The 26,179-nt window shown below is 45.2% G+C and overlaps 1 protein-coding gene across 1 annotated transcript in view; it reads right to left on the bottom strand.

Moving 5' to 3' along the window:
- Nucleotides 1–1,636: 1,636 nt before the first annotated feature.
- Nucleotides 1,637–26,179, bottom strand: part of SLC15A5 (solute carrier family 15 member 5) — a 47,651-nt gene continuing 23,108 nt past the window's right edge. The window contains exons 7-10 of the mRNA XM_081210167.1: nt 21,949–22,137; nt 19,027–19,158; nt 4,307–4,415; nt 1,637–2,287 (exon numbers count right to left, since the gene is read on the bottom strand). Of these exons, the coding sequence (XP_081066293.1) occupies nt 2,140–2,287; nt 4,307–4,415; nt 19,027–19,158; nt 21,949–22,137 (578 nt within the window). The 3' untranslated portion in view covers nt 1,637–2,139. The remainder of the gene's footprint in view (nt 2,288–4,306; nt 4,416–19,026; nt 19,159–21,948; nt 22,138–26,179) is intronic.

Below are 26,179 nucleotides of genomic sequence, written 5' to 3'. Positions count from 1 at the left end.
CTGCAAGAAGCCAAGTTCCAGGGAACCAGGCAGAGGGCCTTCTTGGTAGTGGCACCCGCCCTGTGGAACACCCTCCCACCAGATGTCAAAGAGAACAAGTACCAGACTTTTAGAAGACATCTGAAGGCAGCCTTCTTTAGGGAAGCTTTTAATGTTTGATGCGTTACTGTATTTTAATATTTTGTTGGAAGCTGCCCAGAGTGGCTGGGGAAGCCCAGCCAGATGGGCGGGGTACAAATAATAAATAAATAAATAAATAAATAAATAAATAAATATTAGTTAGAAACTTTAATAATCACAGCAAGAGAACAAAGAACCCATCTCCTAGAAATGGCAGTGCTCTCAATTAAGTTCACTCCCCCCTCCATCCCGATTAATATATGTCACTCCTACTTCTTGTAATCTGAGCTTGGAGCCGCAGTGTTTTCTGTTCTGACACTTTCTGAGCTCTCCAGAACTTTGGGGAAGGGGTGTGTGTGGATACTATCCAGAGACTGTGAATCTGTAAACTCTCTCTCTTCTAGTGTTTCTTCTGCTAGCTGTTCCCCATCCAGGATTCCCCAGTTTCTGCCTTCTGAAATACCGTATTTTTCCGTCTATAAGATGCCCCCATATATAAGACACCCCCTATTTTGGGGGACTAAGATTTAAGAAAATGGGGGGGGGGGAGATGTATCCGTGTATAAGACGCCCCCTTAATTTTTGACATTATTTTTAAGGGGAAAAACCTAGTCTTATACACAGAAAAAATACGGTGTGCCCCTCTGCAAACCACTGTTCCAAATCTATACTGTGCTCCTGGGAAGATTCAGGATCAGGAGGAGGGAGTGGCTCCAACCATTTTTCCTCAGTGCAACCCTCCTCAGCACGGTCCCTGACACTTGGCTACAGCCTTCTCCAACCTAGTGTCTTCCAGGTATTTTCAAGCACATCTCCCATCAGCCCCAGCTATGTTCCTGCTGCTTCTCATGCACAAGCGGAGGTCTTAGAATCATAGAATCATAGAGTTGGAAGAGACCACAAGGGCCATCGAGTCCAACCCCCTGCCAAGCAGGAAACACCATCAGAGCACTCCTGACATATGGTTGTCAAGCCTCTGCTTAAAGACCTCCAAAGTAGGAGACTCCACCACACTCCTTGGCAGCAAATTCCACTCTCGAACAGCTCTTACTGTCAGGAAATTCTTCCTAATGTTTAGGTGGAATCTTCTTTCTTGTAGTTTGGATCCAGTGCTCCGTGTCCGCTTCTCTGGAGCAGCAGAAAACAACCTTTCTCCCTCCTCTAAGTGACATCCTTTTATATATTTGAACATGGCTATCATATCACCCCTTAACCTCCTCTTCTCCAGGCTAAACATGCCCAGCTCCCTTAGCCGTTCCTCATAAGGCATCGTTTCCAGGCCTTTGACCATTTTGGTTGCCCTCCTCTGGACACGTTCCAGTTTGTCAGTGTCCTTCTTGAATTGTGGTGCCCAGAACTGGACACAGTACTCCAGGTGAGGTCTGACCAGAGCAGAATACAGTGGCACTATTACTTCCCTTGATCTAGATGCTATACTCCTATTGATGCAGCCCAGAATTGCATTGGCTTTCTCTTGCTGCTTTGCATACCATCAGCAAACACAGGTTGGAGTGGTTGCTGAGAAACATATCAGCCACTCAAATATATTATTAGTGTTATTACCACTACTTCATGCTTCCTACCCCTTACTGCTGACTGCCCTGCCTCAGTCACCTGGACTTTTTGCTCAACAGACACAGATTCCCAACCTTGTGGAACAGGAAACTTACATAGAATTGTGATGCAAGAGATTTTATTATATGCAAACGTCATTTTCAGAGTTAACTCTTGCACACACACGGAACACAAAGTTGTAAATATTCCTCTTGCCTGTTGGGGTGTCTCAGTAAAGGGAGCTAGGCATATGGAAAGCTAAGGATCGGGGCCGAAGTCTGAATGCTCTCGCTGAGATTTCAAATGTTATCTATCTTAGGAGGACATGAAAAGGAGAAACAACAATCCCTTTATTGTTAAGTCAGTTCATAAACACAGACAGGAATGTATCATTAAAATCTGACAGACAATACTCTGGTGACTGACTGCGCCGTGTGACCAGCCAGTCATTTTCAGAGCAAGATTTCACAGGAGAGTCTCCACGGGAGACAAAGGAGAGGGGCAATCCAGGATGCTGTCATAAAATATAAGCGATTTCTCATGCTGTAAAAGTTGCTCTTGAAGAAGACTCCCTCTGAATCCTTTGTCGTAGTCCTGCTGTAGATTAGTGTACCTGCAAAGCAAAAATAAATTAAATCTCCTTTGATGATGATGATGATTTATTATTTGTACCCCGCCCATCTGACTGGGTTGCCCAAACCACTCTGGGCTGCTTCTATTGTATAAAGACATTTGAAGTGCAATGTAATACTGTTTGGATATACCAGCCATGTTTAATGCCTTCAAGAGTCCAAAAGGGAAAGAGTGATGATGATGATGATGATTACTATTACAGTGGTACCTTGGGTTACAGACACTTCAGGTTACAGACTCAGCTAACCCAGAAATAGTACCTCGGGTTAAGAACTTTGCTTCAGGATGAGAACAGAAATCGCGTGGTGGCAGCGCGGTGGCAGCAGGAGGCCCCATTAGCTAAAGTGATACCTCAGGTTAAGAACAGTTTCAGGTTAAGAACGGACCTCCAGAACGAATTAAGTTCTTAACCCGAGGTACCACTGTATTAAAGTTGTATACAGTGGTGCCCCGCAAGACGAATGCCTCGCAAGACAGAAAACCCGCTAGACGAAAGGGTTTTCCGTTTTTGAGCTGCTTCGCAAGACGATTTTCCCTATGGGCTTGCTTTGCAAGACGAAAACATCTTGCAAGTGTTCCGATTTTTTTCCGCTCCCCCCCCTTTTCTAAGCCGCTAAGCCACTAATAGCCTTTTAGCCGCTAATCCGCTAATCCTTTAATAGCCGCTAAGCCTTTAATAGCTGCTAAACCGCTAATAGTGCTAATCCGCTAAGCCGCTAATAGGGTTGCTTCGCAAGACGAAAAAACCGCTAGACAAAGAGACTCGCGGAACGGATTAATTTCGTCTTGCGAGGCACCACTGTACTGCCCTTCATCCAAAGGTCTCAGAGTGGTTCACAGCATAAAAAGACAAGATAAAAACACAAAACACACAATAAAAACAGGAACAAAGCAACATTCCTCCCTCCCACAACACATTTAAAAGGGCATTGGATGTCAACCAGCCCAAGGCCTGGTTGAAGAGAAACATTTTCGCCTGGCACCTAAAGGTGTATAATGAAGGCGGCAGGTGAGCTTCCCTGGGGAGAGCGTTCCACAAACAAGGAGCCACTGCAGAAAAGGCCCCGTTCTCATTTTGCCATCCTCCAGCCCTCTTGCGGAAGAGGCACACGAAGAAAGGCCTCCAATATGTTGAACTGCCTCATGCAGAGTCAATTCAAAGGTCTAACCATCCCAGGATTGTGACTGACAGCTGCTCGCCTGTTACCTAAGATGGGGATACCGGGGACCTGCATGCAAAGAAAGGTCCTGTTCTGTTTGTGTTAAGCATATTTTGAAAGGCGTTGTTTAAGCCCATCTGATACAGCTGTGTATTCAGGGTCATTTGGCTCTGTTTCCCATCCCTGTTCATTGCATCTCTGCAGAGGGCATTCCATCAGGAAGGGCCACCACTGAAAGGGCCCTCTTTCCTTCTAGTGGCTGCTCACTTGGGAACTTGGGGAAGGCCCTCCAAGAGAGCTATCAAGCCCCTGTCTGAAAATGCAGCATCATATGTGAATATTCATTCTGTTCAGGCTGGTCCGACCATGTGTCAAGATTCATGTGCTGAATATGTTGGAAAACTAGCCCTCTCGGGAGAGGCTGGCCCCTCTCCCAGGCTCCCGGGGCTTGTTTGCCGGTGATCTTCCCTGGCTGGCATCCCGGCAGTCCAGGGTAGATCTTGATAGGCGACACCTCCCTGCGTGAAAGGTGCATAACCCCTTTCCCTGCATACCAGCAGGAGAAAGATGATAGTCAGAAAGTCTGTTACATTTCTACTTTATTTCTGACTGTACAACTGTACAAAAACATGTCCGTTCACTCAGACTTCTCCGAGCAACTCACTAAGACTTCCTTCACACAAGCAACAGGAAGGTCTCATATTACACAAAGAACAAAGCTCTGTGAATTCCCTGGAACTTCCTGTCCCATGGTCAGCTCCATCATGTGATGTAAACTTCCAGCTGCTTGTTCGCAGCTGTGTAGTACTCATATCCCAACAGAATATGCAAGGACTTACCTGTGTGAGATGGTCCAGAAGCCTAAAGTGTTAATCATCATTAGTGAGGCCAAAAAGAAGTAAAACCACTCCAGTCTACCCTCATTTAGAACATTTGGAAACCAGTCACCTGTTGGGGAGAAAGGAGAAAAAAACTGTATTTAGATGAGCTCCAAGAAACCCATCAGAAAAACAGAGTATAGAGTGTCAAGATATTTGAAGATGGCTATCATATCTCTTCTCAGTCTCCTCTTTTCCAGCCTAAACATATCCAGCTCCTTCAAGCACTCCTCATAAGGCTTGCTTTCCGGACCCTTGATCATCTTGGTTGCCCTCCTCTGCACACATTCCAGTTTGTCGACATCCCTCTTAAATTGTGGTGCCCAGAATTGGACACATTAGTCCAGGTGTGGTCTGACCAAGGCAGAATAGAGTGGTACCCTCAAACCTCAGAAGGGTCCCTTGACACAAAGCATGAGATTGCCAAATGACATGCGTGTTTCATCACTAATAATAATAATAATAATAATAATAATAATAATAATAAATCTTCAGAAAACTAGGCTCAGGGTGGCTAACAACAAATTTAAAACACTTAATTGATGCAACAAAAAAAGCAGAAAATACAGTATAAAACGTGAATAACAATAAATTCAGAATTCAAAAATCAATTTAGGGGGGAAATCCATCCAATAAACATTAGATGATCACCAGGGCTAGCTGGCTAAATTAGTCCTATTTGGGCCAGCGAGGAGACCACGGGAGAATTAGCCATGGGATCCCAGAGCAGGTAATCTTCATAAAAAGGGGAAGGGGAACGGAAGGGAAGGAAGGGGAATAAAAGATCAGGCTAAGTTCAAATTGAAAGCCAGGTGGAACGGCTCTGTCTTACAGACCCTGCAGCAGGTAGTTAAATAGTGATGAGGCTGGAATCATGTGGTCTGCTTCTTACAGTAGATTAACCCGACTGTTAAGTTGTGGGTGAACATATCAGACGACACAGCGATTCTTCAAACAGCTCTTGTTTATTCACAGGCCAGAACAGAACTGAACTGATGGGTTCAGCAAGCCTGCTTATATAGAGCTCCAGTACAACGTAACTGTAACAACTTTCTGTAACTATCCAATCACTGAACGTCACTTTCAATCCCTTATTTGCATATGTGGACCTGAACTATCTACATTATCCCCCTGCTGGCCCAGGGTGAGAACTTCAGTACATAACACCGACCCACTGCTTCCCAAATTTCTTGCATATCAGAATGTAACTCTCAGTAAGATTATGCATTCTGGGGGGGTTGGGCCAGATGCCCTTTAAGGTCCCTTCCAACTCTATGACCTCATCGGATACAGCAATGCATTTTTGGTGCCCAAAATGTGTGCACAGATTTACATATTTTACACACACACACGAAAAGATTTTCCATTAAAAAAATCATATTGCATTGGAGAGTGTGTTGGAAAGTGTGTTAAAAGTGCATATACATAAATGGTGTGCACAAAATTTGCACAGTGGGACACAAAGGAACAGCATGAAATGGGACAGGAATAGGATGGAGGCAGGTGAACGAACCCATGTCTAAGTGGCAGCAGGACCTAAATGGGGCAGAGCAAGCAGTTCAACCCCAGCCCTAGTCACAAAACCCCCAGGGCTGACCTATGATATTTTGTTACCAGAGATGGAGCCGCAAATGGTGTCCCCCAGGTCTGCATATGCAATACCCAAGTCCAGAATGTGGAGCAGAAAATCCCACAAGCGCCTCTCCTCTGGCAGTAAAAATACACTGATAAGAATAGCTATTTGCCTCCTGTGAAGTGCTTTTATGCACATACCTCTCTCGCCCAGAGATGGTCCCTACCAGAGAGGAATGGCAAACTAAGCTGGTGGACTATGCTGAAATGGCAAAGCTGACAGGAAAACCCAGGAACCAAGGGGATAAAAACTTTACAAATGAATGGGAAACATTTATACAGTGGTACCTTGGGTTACAGACGCTTCAGGTTACAGACGCTTCAGGTTACAGAGTCCACTAACCCAGAAATAGTACCTTGGGTTAAGAACTTTGCTTCAGGATGAGAACAGAAATCGTGCTCCGGCAGAGTGGCAGCAGCAGGAGGCCCCATTAGCTAAAGTGGTGCTTCAGGTTAAGAACAGTTTCAGGTTAAGAACGGACCTCCAAAACGAATTAAGTTCGTAACATGAGGTACCACTGTATAAGTTATCTAAGAGACCACTGTAAGCAGATGGAAACATTTTCATTTCACTTGTAGGGTAACAAATACCATGGACTATATGGAGTGATTTTAAAGTTAGAGTATGGAAGAATGTGCAGTTGTAAATGTTTAAAATGGGACCCCATGGAGGGGGTGTGGGGGAAGTCGTGAGATTCAGAGGAATCTCTGTATATGGACTTATATTTGGATTTTTATAACCTTGCATTTGTAAAATCAAATAAAAATTATTTCAAAAAGACCCTCTCTCTGGCACTCCTAAGCATGCATGGGAGGTCTTAGCAGGTGCCAAGGAACATGTCCCAAGGGCAGCATGGTGCTCACGGGCACCATGTTGGAGAATCAAATGACATCTTCAGTAAACAGGAACATTTGCAGTGGTAAGCACAGTAAAGGTAGGAATGATGACCGAGTTTCCACTCCACCACTTGTGGTAGACACAGCACATCATTGTAGGTTTGGAGGGGCTTCCATTTGCTTCCCCTTATAAAACATGAACAATGTTTGTGTACATACAACCCCACTTGTCACGCGAGGCGTGGAGGGACTTCAGAGCCGGGAGAGACTTTGGAGGGTCCCCACTTGCTGGAAAATACGTGCAAACCAGTTTTGCACACCAGTTCGTGATGAAGGCCAAACTGGGAGTTTTTTTTGTGATATATGATTTTATTGACATGTGTATACAGGCTGAGCATCATGTTACAAGTGTGTACATGGATTCAAATGTGTGCAACCAGCACTCATGTATGTTGATACACACACTGCTGAGAGGTTTAGGATCTTTTGCTGGAGTTATAATGCACACTTGTCTATGGATATGTGTTTTACCCTCAACTCCATGCCCACAAGTATAAGACAGGAGAGCTCACATCATGAACTCTCCAACAGATCTTGGTCCCTCATTTGATTTCTGGGTGAGTTCCCAAAGTCATAGCTCTGGTTCCTGCACAAATCAAACCTCTGTTTCTTCCCAACTGCAAATGGACCTAGATAATCCCCATGATGTGTCTTCCATTCAGTGAAGGGGAAGGGGGCAAGCTTGTGTCGGATTCAAGCCTTATCAGGAGAAACTGGCCACTCTCCAGGCACCCGGCTTGATCTCCTTGTTAACCTCCCTGTCTGCGTTCCCCGGTAGGATACAGGCTAGGTCATGATCGGCGATCCTCCTCAAGCGTGAGAAGAACACACCACTCTTCCCAGCTCCCTGCCTCCCCCAGGGAGGGGAAAGAGGTAGACAGAAATGTATTTACATGCCTTTATTTCTGTCTTTGCAGCATTACAGAGAAACGCGTCTGCTCTCTTCAGACACCAACAGCAGAGAGTCAAACTCCACCTCCTGTACTTCCTGTACAGGTCAAATGACACTCTGAGCTAACATCCGGTGCTCAGCACAGTGAATAGATTGCCCCTTTGTTCTCATGGTACAGTCCCAAACATTCCTATCATGTTTTGCTTTCCAGCCAGCTGCAGCTCGCTGCCGCATTGCTCCTTTTCCGTAACAGCTTGCCCTGTCCTTCTGGAAGCATCACTACCTGGTTGTTTCTATGGCAACACACCCAGTACCTTACCAACTCTTTAGACATGTACAAATGATGCTTAAGAGGCTGGACTGGGGCTATGAACTTAGCAAAAAGACTAGCTTGACCACCAGGCAGTTCCTTATACTACAGACTCACATCTTACAGAAATAAAACCATAGGCTTGGAGGGAACACAAATATATCAGTCAAACAACTCCACAATTCTATAACAGTGCAAGCAATATTTTTGAAAGGCCGAACTGGGAGTTAAGCTGTAAGAGCAGCTGAGCCTGTGGGGTGAGATGTTTCTGCCCTTCTCTTGGACAACCGCAAACACAACTTTGTTAAGCAATTTCCTCCACTGGATCAACAAGAATAAGCTGTCAGTTGCCAGCCGGGTGCCAGCAGAGTTTGCTCTCGCTCAGTTCCTCAGACAAAAACTGCCTTCATTTGTCAGGGAGCAGAACAGCACCACCTCCTCCTCCACTCCCCTTGTCTTACTCCTCAAAGATGCGACAGACTGAGCCGAACTCCCAGAGCTAGGTTTAAAACATATCATTTAACACTGTCAGCTGACTGAGCACCTAGGAACTATATACTTCCCCCTTTAGTAGCTTATAAACTTTTAGAGCCATCATTCATAATCAAGCAGCTTTTCATTTTACACATCCCAGCGGCTGCAAGGACTCGAGGAGAGAATAAGTGTGTCTGACGGCAAGGAAGGGTTTTATATGGGTCCCTGTGCTACAGCTTATGGGTGGGAGGGAAAATCTATTTTTGTTTGCATATTAATGAGAAGCGACTTAAGTTGCACTTCTCAAACCAATATGCAAAGCGAAGCACAGCTAGCTTTTGAAATTCGCATACTTCTGAATTTTGCGACACAGTTCTCCAACATCAACAAAAGGCATATAATTCAGAAAACATGAAACAAAAATGCATTGTGTTGGGGGAAAATGCTTGCCGGAAAGTGTGTGCATTAGGCAATACTGCATACAAAAATGTGACCATTAGGAGAAATTTGCACTGATGTATGTTCAAAAGGTGTTTCTTTTTTTAAAAAAAGATTGCTGCAGAAATGCAGAGAGCTGAATTTAAGACTGCAAAAATGAGAACCAGAGAGGAATTGAAATGGACAGATTTGCCCATCCTTAGGCACAGTTCATTTTGTTGAGTTCAACAGAAAATGGCTAGAATTAGGGATCAGGGAGGAAATAGTTTGATCCACTCTATGCTGTGGACTGACTGGATTTGACATTCTCAAAATTACTAGTGGATCAGAAGGCAATTTCCAGTCAGATCACATGTTCCTCCAGATTTTGCAATGCATTTTTCATGCGTCAAAGTCATGCTGAAAAATACATATTTTGCATTAATGTACATGGAAGCATCCTTTTTTTTTTGAAAAGTGTGTATATTTTATGTTAAACATGGGTATCTTATGTAAAAAGTGCACACAAAATAGATACAATGAACAGATCCAAATGCACTGGAACAAATAAGACCCAACAAATTAAGCTCCAACAAGACGAAAATAGGATGGAATTAGATGCCCAGACCATCCCAAGTTGAAGTTCTGGAATGGGAACTAGAAGCCCTCCAGGGCTTCGCATGTGTGGAGCAAAGTGGTAGAATCTTCACACCAAGTTGTGAAGCCTGTTTGTTACAAACTCACTTTGAGCTCACAAAAAGTATTTGAAACAGTCTCAAAATGCTTATAGGAATAGGCAGCTCTATAGGCAGAAGTGACATGCATATCTTTGGAAGTTTGAAACAGACCCCAGAATCAAGTTTTGAAGGGTTTCTTAAAGTCAAACTAGAGGCCAACAATTATTGTTCATATTAACTTCACTCTGGAAGAATCCTTGATATTTGTGGATGTTCACATACTCCTAAATCATAGCCCTACAATGTGGGGACCAAGAGATGGACAACAAAAGTAGATTCTGTTTGCCCTTAAGGTGGCAAAGATACATATACAGCAAAGCTGGAATGACAAATAACCACCCATTCACTACTCAGTCGTCCGAAGATCTCACTGCCCTTTCTACATTTGAATACAAGGCTTATAATTGCCAATCTGATTTAGACATGTTTGGACATATTGACTTCCTATATTAATCTAGGCTTTTAAGTTAGGATTGATGGAATATTCCTCCCATTAATGTCAGATGGCAATGTTTTTAATCTGGCTTTCTCCCCTCTTTCCTTCTGTTATCTTTTCAAAATAATAATAATCTTTTAAAATATTGATCTCATTTTTAACCAATCTGGCTTTTCAGCAACCATGTAATTCCATTTTAGGAAAATGATGGTAGCCAGGATCAATCGGAGACTGAATGAGAGGATCACGATCACACATAGCTATATTTTTATTTCAGAATTTACCTGGGCAGGTTCATATGGGTGTAGCTGATCCTTCAAATAACCTGGTCCCAAACTGTCTAGGGCATTGAAGGTTACCAGCAGCACTGGAACATAGTAGGCTGCCTTATACTGACTCAGACAATTGGTCCATCTAGCTCAGTGGCTCTGCAGATTTCAGACAGGGGACATTCCCAGTCCCACCTGGAGAAGCTAGAGTTTGAAGCTGGAACCTCCTGTTTGCAAGGCAGATTCTATCTGGAGGGAATTTCAGAAAGGCGGTGCTCTGTCCTGGATCTTAGGCAAGTCAAACAAACAAAAAACAACAACGCGTTTGGGGTCTTCCTAAAAATCTCAACAACTTTCAGAAATGTTGTTGTTTAGTCGTGTCCTACTCTTCGTGACTCCATGGACCAGAGCATGCCAGGCACTCCTATCTTCCACTGCCTCCCGCAGTTTGGTCAGACTCATGTTTGTAGCTTCGAGAACACTGTCCAACCATCTCGTCCTCTGTCGTCCCCTTCTCCTCGTGCCCTCAATCTTCCCCAACATCAGGGTCTTTTCCAGGGAGTCTTCTCTTCTCATGAGGTGGCCAAAGTACTGGAGCCTCAGCTTCAGGATCTGTCCTTCCAGTGAGCACTCAGGGCTAATTTCCTTAAGAATGGATGCATTTGATCTTCTTGCAGTCCATGGGACTCTCAAGAATCTCCTCCAGCACCATAATTCAAAAGCATCAATTCTTCAGCGATCAGCCTTCTTTATGGTCCAGCTCTCACTTCTATACATCACTCCTGGGAAAACCATAGCTTTAACTATACGGACCTTTGTTGGCAAGGTGATGTTTCTGCTTTTTAAGATGCTGTGTAGGTTTGCCATTGCCTTTCTCCCAAGGAGCAGGCGTCTTTTAATTTCGTGGCTGCTGTCACCATCTGCAGTGATTATGGAGCCCAAGAAAGTAAAATCTCTCACTGCCTCCATTTCTTCCCCTTCTATTTGCCAGGAGGTGATGGGCCCTGTGGCCATGATCTTCATTTTTTTGATGTTGAGCTTCAGACCATATTTTGCGCTCTCCTCTTTCACCCTCATTAAAAGGTTCTTTAATTCCTCCTCACTTTCTGCCATAAAATAAAAACTTTCAGAAATATGGCAACCCTAAATGTACCTGGTATGCCATCTGGCTCCTACAAGCACCCAAGCAGTTGCAGTTGGTACCAGTGTAAGTTTCAGAGCAGTCTTTAAAGGCTGCCCCTTGTACAGTGCATCCCAACAGCCTAGTATGGATGTAATCGGGCTCTTATAACCGAGGCGAGATGGAGTCAAAAGGAACCGGTTCAGGGCAGTCTCCTTCACTCTTAACCTCCAACCCAAACCCGAATGTACATATTTGCAATGCAATTTTTTTAGAAAAAAAAACTTCTCTCCATAACAAGTAGCACAGGGGGATAGGTTTTGTCATGTGTCTCATTAAAATGTCAAAGGAGGTGGAAAGAGCCTTAAGAAATCCACTTCCCCAGCTTGTACTGAAATATCACTGTCACCCGTCATCTGTTTGCACTCATCAAATTCCCAAGAAGTCTTATTTTATCATATTCACACCATCCTTCATAGATACATTTTTAAAAAATGATTAACGCCACTTAAGGCACCGGGTGACTATCTTACCCACTTTGCCAGCAAAAATGCAACTCTAGACTAACAAGATGCTACGGGATGCAAATGAGGCTGAAATATTCTTGTCTGAAAGTTCTTCGAAATTCTGCGCCGTTGTGGAGCTGGGAAATTTGGGTTCCAATCCCCAAACCAGAGTGCTAGACCCGTTGGGTGGACTTGGAGACTTGACAATATGCTAGCATCCCTTCCGTAGCAGGACAACCAACATAGAGTTAACTGTAAGCCTTACTGTAATGCACAGATGCATGAATTAATCTTTGGCACTGGTGGCTGGGGACCATTTGTACTGGCGGGGTGGAAGGTAGGGAGATGAACAGTAGGTGGCGCCAGAGCCAATGCCATTGTAATTCTAGTTTCCCCCTCATCCTTTCCCCTGCTGAATTCTACAAGATCAAAAGGGAGACTAAGGAGGAGGAAGCTTATAAGCAGTGCTACCCTCTGGACTGGTTGCAAGAAGGCAGGCAAGTGGAGGGTGGTTGAAAGTTGGTGGTGCTCCAAAAGGTCGGTCTCAATTGGCCTTTGGTTTATCACTCAGCCCTGTCCTTTCCCACCAACAACATGAGTAATGTATTTATGTTTACTATGGTTCAGGTATTGGTGCTGGAGGAGACTCTTGAGAGTCCCATGGACTGCAAGAAGATCAAACCTATCCATTCTTAAGGAAATCATCCCTGAGTGCTCACTGGAAGGACAGATCGTGAAGCTGAGGCTCCAATACTTTGGCCACCTCATGAGAAGAGAAGACTCCCTGGAAAAGACCCTGATGTTGGGAAAGATGGAGGGCACAAGGAGAAGGGGGCGACAGAGGACGAGATGGTTGGATAGTGTTCGCGAAGCTACCAGCATGAGTTTGACCAAACTGTGGGAGGCAGTGGAAAACAGAAGTGCCTGGCGTACTGTCCATGGGGTCACAAAGAGTCGGACACGACTAAACGACTGAACAACAATAACAACAACAATGGTTCAGATATAAACAAAGTTAGTCGCACTGAAGATCCACTTAAATTAACAGGACTCTTTGATCTAGGCAGGAAAAGCCAGTGCATTCCCCAGCAGATGGGTCTCCTGCCTCTGCCTGAAAACATCCAGTGAGGGAAAGCCTACCGTTCCACTAGATAATTGGTGTTAGAAGTTCAACAGCAAAGATATTACAAGTGCAGCTCAAGGGTTAATTCTTTTTATGTTAAAGTCAATGAGGTAGGAGGCAGGCAGATGGAAGTGTGGGTAAGAAACCAGCAGTGAAATAAACTTCACAGATGTAATATATACCCTGACTGGTTATGTAGTTCTGTGAGAGTTTTCCCTCTGTATGTTTGGTTGAATGTCTCCTTGACCTATACAAGGCGTGAAGTAAGAAAGAGGGCTGCATTCCTTTCTGGGCGACCTTCCAGGTTCCGCATGCCGGTGGTGGGTGACGACAAAGGCAAAAGTGGGCAGAGCAATGCATGTAAATTTTGTACACAGGCGCTCAGCACACTCCTGTCTTTGCTACACCCAGGCCAGCAAAAGGCATTATCAGAGTTCAAGGACTCATTCAAGCTGGAAGAAAAACACTCTAGGAAGGTTGCAATGTTATTCTTCCAATAACAAAGGGAGGTAGGTTAACCTAAGAGATGGTGACTGGCCCCTGAACACTTCATGAGCTTCATGGCTGAGCGAGGATTTGAACCCAGTTATTCTGGGTCCATGCCCAAAATTTGAACAATTGCACTGTAACGGCATGGGTGCACGTACTGCAATACCTGAAAGCACAAACAGCTCCTCTGTCTCAAATTTATTTCCCCTCTGAAGTAACTATAGGTGTTAAGAATCCTTAATTGCATCAAAGAAAGAAAGAATGAATGAAAAAGATCTTGTGACTCGACACATTTGCAGAGCAGCAAAATGGCACCGCATTAACATTACTTAGCATGTAACATTTGCAACACACACCCGCTCTCGCTACGCCCACCTCAGCTGGCAGAGGATGCATTCCAATTTCTTGGCACCTTGGGGAGATTTTTGACCTTAACATTTAGCAAAGAGGAGAGCAGTAAAAATGATAAATTAATTTAAAGGTGGGGGGGGGGAGAAGAGGGGTGAAAACAGTTGGGAGCGATCAGGTATCGGAAAGAAAAGAAGGTGAAAAGTGAGCGGGGAGTTGGACATAAATTCTCAGATATTTAAAAAGCCTGCCATGAAGCAGATTCAAAGACAACACTTCCCCGCAGTTACTGATCCTTCTTGCCCCAAACACATTTCCCCTGCTTGGGGAGAGCCATAGCTCAGTGGGAGAGCATTTGCTCTGCATGCAGAAGTTCCCAGGAACTCTGGAATTGTAGCTCTTGAAGAGGAATAGGGGCTTAACAAACTACAGTTCCCAGAATTCTTTGGAGGAAGCCATGACTGTTTAACGCAGTGACGGCCAAACTTGGCCCTCCAGCTGTTTTGGGACTACAATTCCCAGCATCCCTGACCGCTGGTCCTTTTAGCTAGGGATGATGGGAGTTGTAGTCCCAAAACAGCTGGAGGGCCAAGTTTGGCCATCACTGGTTTAACGTATCACAGTGCTTTAAATGGATGGTGCAGAAGCAGCTCTTAGGACAACTAGCTGCTAACCTGGTCTGATTTGGACACTTCCCTGGCAAAACTCTTACACCAGGGACAGTGTTCCTCAGTGGTCAGCTACACTGTCTCACTAGCATACTCTCCAACATCCTGCTGATGAAAATCGGAGCATGGCTGGGCCGCTCAACAATCTTTAAATGACCCCCCCTGCCAACACCTCTCTGCTTCCTCCTAAGTTACATCCACTCCCCTCAGTGACTCCACCTTCCCACTGCACAGCTCAACCTACGGGACTGCCTCTCCCGGTATGCCCCACGGAGGACCTTAAGGTCCATAAATAGCAACACCCTAGTGGTCCCGGGGTCTGAGGAAGTCAGATTAGCCTCAACCAGAGCCAGGGCCTTTTCAACAGTGGCTCTGGCCTGGTGGAACGCTCTGTCTCATGAGACCAGGGCCCTACAGGATCTGATTTCTTTCTGCAGGGCCTGTAAGACGGAGTTGTTCCGCCTGGCTTTTGGCTTGGAATTAACTTGATCTCCTCCCCCCTCTTTCTTTTTTCCTTTTTCCTTCTGTGACGGAACTCCTACTTGGGGACTTCCCTTGCTTTTTCTGGCCCACGGAGGACCAGTCTGGATAGTTAGCCTTGGTGAAGACTTGACGTTTTCACCCCCCAAAAAGTTTTAGAGTTTCTGCTGAAATGAGGCTGCATTTTAATGCTGTATTTTAATCTTGTTTTTTAAGTTGTATTTCAATCAATTGTTTTATATATGGTGTTAGCCTGGTCTTGGCTGGGGAGGGCGGGGTATAAATAAAATTTATTATTATTATTATTAACAGACGCCCACCCCTTCTTTTGGTCCCAAGCTCTGGCAGGAGCCAGCTGACTTGTGTCAGAGTGCAGTAGCCAAAATGGGACATCCTGGGAAAGAATCAGAAGCTGGAGTGTACAAAGATCTGTTGGAAATGTAAAGAAAAGGAAGGCACCTTCTATCATATGTGGTGGAAGTGCAAGGTAATAAAAGCATTCTGGGAAACCAGAGGCATATCCACTGGGCATAATAGGGAGTGATATCCAGCAGAATAAGAAAAGATTTTTTTTCTATGCCACAGCAGTAGCTAGAATAGTTTTAGCCAGCAAATGGGAAAGTGAGGCTATACCCTCTAAAGAAGAATGGATTTGTAAGCTAAGTGAATACATAGAGTTGGCAAAACTAAGAGCAGCCTTAAGATCCCAAACCTATCAAAATTTAAAACTAGGATGCTGCTAGCCGAGAGGTGGAAAGAAGACAAGTCCCTATCAGAGAAGAATGGCAGATCAAATTGTTGGACTATGCTGAAATGGCAAAAATGACCGAAAAAAACAGGAAGACAAAAATTTTAATAAGGAACAGGGGAAATTTACAAGTTACCTTGGAGACCACTGTAAACAGTTAAAATTGCCAGCGGGATCGCAGTAACACTTATAATGTAACAAGAACTATGGATACAATGGAGATATTAAAATTTTTGGATTATTATCAAAGATGCAGTAGAAAAGGTTTGACAATGGGACCCACAGATGGGGAGGAGGGAATTCCAGAGATTCGTGGGAATCTTATACTTATGGAAGGTATTGTGGTATGATTGTAAATTTGAGTATGTAAAATCAAATAAACAAATGGGGGGGAATCAGAAGCTGGAGTTAATTTTGGAGTGCCCCATTTAAATTGGGACAGTTGAGCGGTATGCACTAGAATGAGGAAGACCCAGGTTCAAATTCTTACTCAGAGACGCAAAGCACACTGGGTGACAGTGCCAGGCTCCCTGTCCTCCTCCTTTTCTCTCTCAGCCTACCCTACCCTAGGCTGAGGAAAGGTCATTGCTCAAGGGTAGCACATACACTTTGCAAACTGAAGGTCCCAGGTTCAATCCCTGGTGTATCCTCGTAGGGCCTGGAAATCTCGAAGAGTCCCTGCCAGTGTTGACAGTTCTGACCTGATGGGCCCATGGTGTAGATTCAGTATAAGGCAGATTCCTCTGTTCCTACCTCACTGGGGGTTGGTAAGATAAAACGGGAGAACCATAAGTATGTTGCCTTGAGAGAGAGAGAGAGAAAAGTTTAACAGTTTTCCTCCTAAATTTGTGGATGGCCAGGTTGCATGGTTGGCTGGAGAAGCAGGTCAAATGGGTGATTCAAGAGGCAAATGCTGGCAGCGGTTTCACAAAAATTGCTTCACACTTAACAAATAACAGCGTGTCAACAGATATTTGATACAAACAGTGCCTGGTACTCTCAGAGCATCGCCTCCTCTAACATTCCACCGTGTGAAAAATAGGTAAACTCTGGGTTGCCTCCTTTGTTAGTGCAACCCAACTCCCTGGAACCACTCTGGCATCTCAAGATGATCCAGAGAGTTTAAGAGACAGTACTCCTCTAAAAGCTATGCAACTTTAAAAAGCTGTTAGTGGCTTTTTCAAAATTTCTATAAACCAGGGCTGTCCAACCGGACGACCACAATCGACAGGTGGATCCCCGGATGATTGTGGTTGATACTTATTGCTTGCATTGTTTAGAATCATGGATCCTCCCCCCTTGGCCTTTCCCTGCGTCTAATGAAGGCTTCCTCAACCTCGGCCCTCCTGATGTTTTTGGCCTACAACTCCCATGATCCCTAGCTAGCAGGACCAGTGGTCAGGGATGATGGGAATTGTAGTCTCAAAACATCTGGAGGGCCAAGGTTGAGGAGGTCTTGTCTAGTGTGAGTTCCTTTGTTGTCTGCTGTAGCGCTGTGTTCGTCTGTTAGCAGTTGTGTTGTTGGTGAGTCCCCAAATCTCAACAACTTTGACCTGCTCCCCTAAAGAAAGCTCAGCAACCCCCCCCAATGGGTAGATCACTGGCAGGTTTTTTTCCTGGGAGTAGACGTCTGTCTACGCTGGGAGTTGGACATCCTTGCTATAAACCAAGAGTGAAACTGAAAGAGATGTGCAAGGGTACGCTCAAGTTGCTAAGCCGCAATGCGATGGACACTTCTTGTTAAAGGGAAGGGTCAAAGTTGGCAGATGATTGGTGGAAATCTCTCCTACAGCATAGATATTACTACTTTAAATATAATTACATTTCTTGAAATGTACGAACTCCAGGCTTCTCTATGCAGCCGCCAGGACTCTCTTCAGAAGGTCAGCCCCCACTTTGCGCCCTCAGGGTATCCTCCAAACTGACCTCACCCCTTGCCAACTTCATATTATTAGTGACTTTAACATAAACCAAGTTGAAAGAGTGATCCAGCAAGCTCTTCTCAGGTTCTTAACACCACCCGTCCTCCTATACCATGGCGATGCTTAATGCTCATATTTGTTAGTAAAGATCTCCACTCCACTTTTAGAGCTTGTGTTTCTACATTAAGCTGCATTTTCTTGTTGTTAAAAAACCCACCTCTCAAAATACATATTTAAATGTGCATTTTGATACACCCAAAGTACTAAGAATTGTGCTGCAATATTCAGAGATGTGCAAAATTTGCTCGGCAGCAAAGATCCAATATGCACAGGAAGACAGGGGTACCCACTGTGGTGCCCTCCAGATGTTGAAACTTTGTTGGACTTCACCCCCCATAAACCCCAGTCAGCATTCAGGGATGGTGAACATCTGGAAGATACTGTGCCCAAGAGGTGTAGATCAAAACCTTTCCACTTAGGAATTTGCAAAGATCCTTTCTAGTTTTTAGTCTAGGACTACTAATACTATTTTGGACTACGTCCCCTACCAATGTGGAAGACACCAGGCTCAGGAAGACTGGCTTAGTTTCTCAACTTTAGCATCCCTGGTCACAGAAATGCAACTGAAATGAATTAAATCAGAATTGTCTATAATAAATGAATCCAAAATAATGTAAGAGTGGTAAAATTAATGCACCTCTCCAGACTGAATACACCTTCAGGGTAGTTTTAGGTTTCATAAGAAGCTCTGAGAAAAGAATGTGATTTCTGGTATTTTGCTCATCCTTAGCTCAACTCTCGTTTAAACAATTATTTGGCAAATAAATATCCTTTGTATACATATGTGAGGGGAAAAAACCTGTTCTGGTATTCTAGTGTAACCTGAGAATCCCTAGCTCATTTTCCAAGTGGAAGAGAAGGAAGTCCTGTATAATATATAAATAAATGCCACCCACACTAATTATTCCACCTATCAAAATAGGAATGATTCATTTCATTTTGATGAATCCGACTGCAACTTAGTGACCTACCTTAATCACGAAAAAGAGATCAATACACTGCTGGCAGCTAGATTTTGTTATGTGCGTCTAATGGAAGTCAATAGCCAATAGGAAGAGGGTAAAAATCCCTACTGAGAGAGCGGTGCTGGGTGGGGTGGGAGAGAGCGAGGGAGAGAGGCACCCATCTTCACTCGGCTTAAAGGCTGTTTTACCTTGTGAGGCAGTGTAAGCTGCTTGAACAAGTAAAGCCTCCAGGATGCAGCCAGCTCCATTGAAGAAAGTCAAGGCTTGCAAGGCAACTCCACGAATTCTGCCCGGCACAAACTTGTATGTAATGAAGGAACCTTTGAAGAAGAATGAAAAGAAATAGGTAGGGAGTGAATCTCTGGTTGGGGTGCAATGGGGCATTATCACAACTGCCTGCTGGGAGCGATATTTTATGTACAGTCATACCTTGGGTTACAGACGCTTCAGGTTGCGTTTTTTCAGGTTACGGACCGCCAAAACCCGGAAGTACTGGAGCGGGTTACTTCTGGGTTTCGGCGGTCGCACATGCGTAGAAGCGCTAAATTGCACATTGCGCATGTGCAGAAGCGCCGAATCGCAACCCGCGTGTGTGCAGACGTGCTGCTGCAGGTTGCAAACGCTGTGGGTTGTGAATATGCATCCCACACGGATCACGTTCACAACCCGAGCGTTCACTGTATTGGATTTATATCCTGCCCTTCCTCCGGAAGGGGCCCAGGGCAGCAAACAAACCCCCAATTTCAAAACAAATATCCAATGCCCCAATATTGCTTAAGGTAAATTAAGCTCCATGTACTCAGGAGGGGACAGAGGCAAAACTGCAATGCAGGGATCGTTCTGGGTGGGGGCCCTTTGTTTGCTCTTGTCAGTCAGCTGGAGTCAGATGCAGTTCAGCCGAAAAAGGCAATTTAAGGTAACAACCATACACTCAGCAACAGTCTCAATAGGTCTTGCCCTGTGGAGCAGTTGCCAGGACTGGGGGTCCCTGCCTTCTACCCCCTTTAAGGCTCCTCCTCTGCCAGATGTTTCCCAAGCAGTCTCAAACTGCGTCTGGCCATCTCCAATCTCTGTTCCATCCTACACATCACTCTTCAAATCCCTGGAGACAAGGGGCGGGGAGGGGAGCTTGTCTCAGTAGGAGAGGCAGGCTCCCCGTACTCTTCAGCAGCCTCTTGTCTCCTCCTCTGCTTCAGCCTCTGAGTCAGAACTGCTCCCTGTCACAGACTCTCCCTGCTCACTAAATCCTGTTGCCCCTTCAGAATCCAACAACTACTCCTATTCTTCTTCCTCTTACTTCTCCCTAGTGTCCCACCATCAATTCCTGGGCTCTGAGCCTTTCTTAGGGTTGCCATATGTCCAGAATTTCCCAGACATACGCGGGATTTGGCTGTTGGGAACTGCGTCCGGGAGTACATCCCTGAAATGTCTGGGAAAATCTGGACATAAATCCAGACATATGCCAACCCAGATTGGAAGTGGTTTTCTGGGGGGAAATAGCTCTAAAACCTTAAAAAATGTTTTTCCAGAAGCAGCTCAACAACCTTTCTGTCTGGATTTTCACATTCTGAAATATGGCAACCCTACCTTTGTCCTCTGGGGTTCCCCTTGGGGGTTCTGGTGCCTCCCACCACTTCTCGTGATCCAGCCAGTCCCTGACAGCTCTTAACTTGGAACCTGTCCCACCATTTGCCCTTAGAAAGATCAGGAATGAGGAGCCTGCAGCCCTTTGCATGCTGTTGGACTCCAGCTCCCATCAACCTCATTCAGCATGGCCAGTTGTCAGGGATAGAGAAGCTGTAGTCCAACAGCACCGGGAGAGCTACAGGTTCCCCTAATCCTGCGTTAAATCCGTAGCATTCAATATGGGTGCCGCAGTGTGAGACTGACCCATAGGAAAAGCCTCCAGGTCAAGCCTTAAATTGACACTGAACTATTACACTCTACGTGAGTCTACCTCTGAAGATGACTCAGAAACTACAGCTAATCCAGAATGTGGCAGCTAGACTGGTGACTGGGAGTGGCTGCTGGGACCTTATCATACCACTCCTAAAGGATCTTCATTGACTCCTAGTATGTTTCTGAGCACAATTCAAATTTTGGTGCTGATCATTAAAGCCCTAAATGGCCTTGGCCCTGTATACCTGAAGGAGCATCTCCACTCCCATAATTCAGCCCTGACACTGAGATCCAGCTTTGAGGGCCTTCTGGCAGTTCCTTCACTGTGAGAAGTGAAGTTACAGGGAACCAGGCAGAGGGCCTTCTTGGTAGTGGCACCCACCTTGTGGAGCACCTTCCCATCAGATGTCAAGGAAATAAGCACCTGACTTTTAGAAAGCGTCTGAAGGCAGCCCTGTATAGGGAAGCTTTTTAATGTTTGATGTCTTACTGCGTTTTAACTTGTTGGAAGCCACCCAGAGTGGCTGGGGTAACCCAGTCAGATCATATAAATGACTACTACTACTACTACTACTACTACTACTACTACTACTACTAGAAGAAGAAGAAGAGTTTGGATTTGATATCCCGCTTTATCACTACCCGAAGGAGTCTCAAAGCGGCTAACATTCTCCTTTCCCTTCCTCCCCCACAACAAACACTCTGTGAGGTGAGTGGGGCTGAGAGACTTCAGAGAAGTGTAACCAGCCCAAGGTCACCTAGCAGCTGCATGTGGAGGAGCGGGGAAGCGAACCCGGTTCACCAGATTACGAGTCCACCGCTCTTAACCACTACACCACACTGGCTCTCTACTACTACTCCAGGGAAGGACATCTTCTTGGTGGCATCTCTGAACTTGCTTTCCGCTCTAGCATGGGGGGGGGGTCCTGCCTTTCTCTAAATGGATGGAAAGTCCCACTGGGGGTAGTAAATGAAGGATTTTCTCATGACCGCAAAGAACACTTGTTCGGCAAGCGGCAACCACAAGAATGACAAATTAAACTCTTTCCATGCCAGTGATGAATGAGACTGCTCAGAGAGGCTGTGGAACAGCGCCAGGGGCGAAGATTGCGACGGAAGGTGCTTTGGCTGTCCCTGTTCAAACAGATGTCATCCTGCGCTGAAGCCGGTTGCTTTTTAGGCTAGGAAACGAAACAAAAGAGTCCCCTTACAGGTGGGAGTTGCCAGAGCTTCTGCCAAGCCGAGGAAGATGTATTGTGGGACCAGATGGATGCACGGCATGGAGGAGACGAGGAGGACTTTGCCTGAAAGAGTCTGTTCCACCAAAGGGAAATGCTTCCTGTGTACCTCTAAAAACCCAGCAACCATCACAGAGAGGGTGGCAGATGCGTAACCTACAACTGGGTACAAAAAGGCACAAAGCAGGCACAGAATCATTTATAAAACCATACCTTGCTTTTGGAATTGCACCTAATATACTGGAAGACAATGAACACACTCCATTTGTACTCTGATAAATATTAGAAACTCAGAACTGAATGTCTGCAATCCTAGATTTTCATTTCTCATCAAACAGGGCAACTCTAGTCACATGTCTACTTGCATGTAGGCCACCCATGGCTAGCAGGAGTGGGGCCTCACTTCTGGCTTTGTTCCCAAACATCAAATCTCCACAGATAAACACCCTCTGACCTTCACCTGGCTACCTACCTACCTATCTATGACTTTTTTTCCACCTAGAACTCACTGGAACTGAGTTCTGGCACCACTTTGATGCATCACGGCACCTCTGCAGCATTGTGGAATGGTGGCACGGCACCTCCTCATATAGGGCTGCCTTTAGATGTCTTCTAAAGGTTGCACAGTTACATATTTCCTTGGCCCAGGGGTCACTTCCATACCCTCCAACATTTCTCTGATGAAAATAGGGCCAGCGTAAGGAAAAGTGGGACATTCTAGGCTCAAATCAGAAACCAGGACGGCTTCTGTAAATTTGGGACTGTCCCTGGAAAATAGGGACACTTGGAGGGTCTGGAAGCTTAAGATTCATTGGTTTCATAGTAGATCCAGCCCCTGACCCTCTTTTGGGGGGCCTGACTGGAAGGTAGAGACAGAGGTGTGTGCAAGTATGTGTACACACATACTTGGTTATTGTAGACATCCATTGCCCCACCCACATTCTCCTCTGGCTCCACCCACCACAAGTATGGGGCTCCCCAATAAGGACTGTGGCCCTTAAAGGGAAAAAGGTTCCTGCAGTAAGATAACCCAGATAGGGTGGTAGGACCAGATTCCTTCCATCTGAGCCATGACTACTTGACAGAGCATCACATCTTCTCTCGAAGGTCCACAACCTGCCCAGGATTCTTCCACTTACTTACCAAAGAAAGCATTCCAGGGTTAGCTTCTCTTCTTATGCCCATTAACCTCTCAGACATTCTTTTCTAAAAAGCTTTCGCAGTGCCACACCAGATACCTTTTGAAATGTTTAACCTCTCAAACTTTTGCAGCATCATTAGACTTCAGAACTTCCAAGCCGCAACTTGGAGAACCACCATCATTGCTATCTGAACGTTCTTTCCTACGGTTCAGTGGAGAAACTGTTTTATTTCAAAATCCCAAGTAATTGCCACCTTCTGTTCCATGCGCTTCTACTTTGCACAAAGCTTTACAACAAACTTAATGAGGCTAATTCTAGTCAGATTAATACTTCCTGTCTTTTGGCACTGGCTGCACCACATGCAATTGGGGTCCTGAATTAAATACTAGGAGAACAGGAAACATCAATTCCTAAGTGTGCATGTCTGTTTTAAACTGCGAGGCAGGATGGGAAGAGTTTCAAACTGGACGAGCAGCTCAGTTGTTAAATTCATGCAGAAAGGTGGACATCTCTTCCCTGTGTTCACTGAATCTTAGCACTGAGGTCAAAAGGAACCCCTGTGTTGGAAACCTCAACGAGGGCTTAGGGCCCTCGTATCTACGGGACTACCTCTCCTGGTCTGCCCCGCAGAGGACCTTAAGGTCCATGAATAGCCATAGTTTAGAGGTCCCAGGCCCCAAGGAAGTCAGGCTATCCTCCACCAGGGCCAGGGCCTTTTCAGTGATGGCTCTGACCTGGTGGAATGCTCTGTCCCATGAGACTAGGGCCCTTCAGGATTTAATCTTCTTCCGTCAGGCCTGTAAGACAGAGCTGGCCTGGCCTTTAATTTGAATTCAGCCTGATCTTTTATTTCCCTTCCCTTATTGTTCCCTTCTCTTCCCTTCCCCTCCCCCTTTATGAAGATCACCCGCTCTGAGACCCCACAGCTAATTCTCCCCTGGCCTCCTCGCTGGCCCAAGTAGGACCAATTCAGCCAGCTGGCCCTGGGGATTATCTAATTGATTTTTGATTTTTATTGTCATTCATGTTTTTATACTGTATGTTATGCTGCTTTTATAATTAAGTTTTTCAATGTGTTTTAAATTTGTTGTTAGCTGCCCTGAGCCCGGTTTTTGAACCGGGAAGGGCGGGGTATAAATAAAAATATTATTATTATTATTATTATTATTATTATTATTATTATTATTATTATTGAGATAAGTCAGACAATGCAAGGATGCAAGTTCATGGTCCAAACCAGTGCTTGGAAGGCTCATCTTATTTGATACGTATGGTTCTATTTCTTAAATTTCTGTCCCACGCTTCCTTCCAAAGGAGACCAGGGTGACAAACACACAAATGATGAGGCATCTTAAAAACAATTGCAGCACAGATGCAGACTGGTGAAGATCTCTACTTAAAAACTTGCTGGAAGAGGAAGATCTTCACAGTAGGTGGTCGAAAAGTCAACAGAGGTGGTGCCTATCTAATATTCACGAGGAGGGAATTCCACTGTTAGCCCAATTCCTACACTGTGCACAGCATTGCAGGAGGGTCTCACCTGCAGAATGCAGTAATCAGCTGGGTATATAAGGGGTGAGATGATCTTTCAGGTATGGAGGCTCCAGGCTGTCTAGGGATTTATACACTAGAATCAGCACCTTGATTCTAGCCTAAGGGCTCATCTACACATATAAAGCATGGGTCCTTGAGGTTGCTGCTCATCAGGGTTGCTCAGAGTGGCTGGGGCAACACAGTCAAATGAGCAGGGTTGGATACAATTAATAAATTATTGCTGTTGCTATTGTTCCGAGTCAGCAGTAAAGAGCGGGTTTTCCCTGGGAGAAAGCAGTGGGATGAGTAGAAGTGTGGACAATGTTTTTAGAAGTCGGAGTTAGATAAGTTCCTATTAAAATTCAAAGTGAATCTATCCCCCATCCCTACCTGTAAGTCAGGTCAAGGTTATCCTCAAATTGCAGACAGTGCTGGTGGAAGCTGAAACTGAGTCTTGGTCCCAAGGCCACCTTGTGATCATGCAGCAGGAGCAGGATTTGACCCTGGGACTTTGGTGCCTTTGCCACTACCCTATACTATGCATAGGTGTTTGATTGCATCTATATTGGAGACATTTTCCCCACTTCCAGTTAACCAGACCATTGCTTGGATTGAAGTTTGCCGGATTATCGCTTTCCCCTGCATACTTCTCCTTCATAACTCAACAGAATGGGATGAGGATTCTTTCGTGTAACAACCTTGGTCAACAGCGCAGTTGAAGACCAGGAAGCAGGCCACAAATAGAATCCTATTCTCACTCCCAAAACACACAGCTGCGCCTAAATATTCAGAAGGTTCCAAATTGGAGCAAATATATTTGGTGCTTTAGGCAAGGTCTAAATGTGAAAATTGCATGCAAAAGACTGTCATGCCCTTTGGAGTAGGATCAAATGTCTTTCAGTGGATGACATGGTAGTGCTGGGAAGGCAGTACAAGCATATTATTTTGAGAACACCCCCCCCCCAACATCCATAGTTTCCAATCCAAAAAATACATTTGCCGCCTGGTGGAGCAGCCGGCTGCGAGAAGAAGAGCTAAATGAATGGGTTGGTGAATCATCAAATTCATAGAATCACAAAGTCATCTAGTCCAACCCTCTGCAAAGCCACTTCTGACCTTGGGAGGAGGTGGTCTTGCTTGCTTCATGCCCCCAACACTCGCGCAGAGGCTGGCTCCCAGCCCCGCACGAACAGGGGATCCTCTGCCACATCATTTCCCTGGCCATCCAATAGGCTGCCTCAGGGGGTGTGGCTTGCCGCATTTAAGGCAAGCGCGGCAGAGGAGTGTCCTCTTTGCTGCCAATCTTGGAGATCTCCTGGATCACCTGCCGTAGAATGCGTTGGGCAGAATTCCTGCTGGCAGTAAAAGCTAGAGCCACCAAAGAAGGCCCACTGGATGCTTTAGTTATCCAATTGGGAGAAAATGATTTGGCTTATAGGAAGGGCGTGGACATAATGTGGAACATTTACAATGATTTTGATGAATTGAGGATTTCTTTTCCTAAACTGGTCATAATTTGGTCATCACTA

Source organism: Podarcis bocagei (genome assembly GCF_964188305.1).
Source record: "Podarcis bocagei genome assembly, chromosome: 10".
NCBI lineage: Eukaryota > Metazoa > Chordata > Lepidosauria > Squamata > Lacertidae > Podarcis > Podarcis bocagei.
The sequence above is the reverse complement of the archived record's forward strand: the minus strand, read 5'-3'. Positions and strand labels throughout refer to the sequence as shown.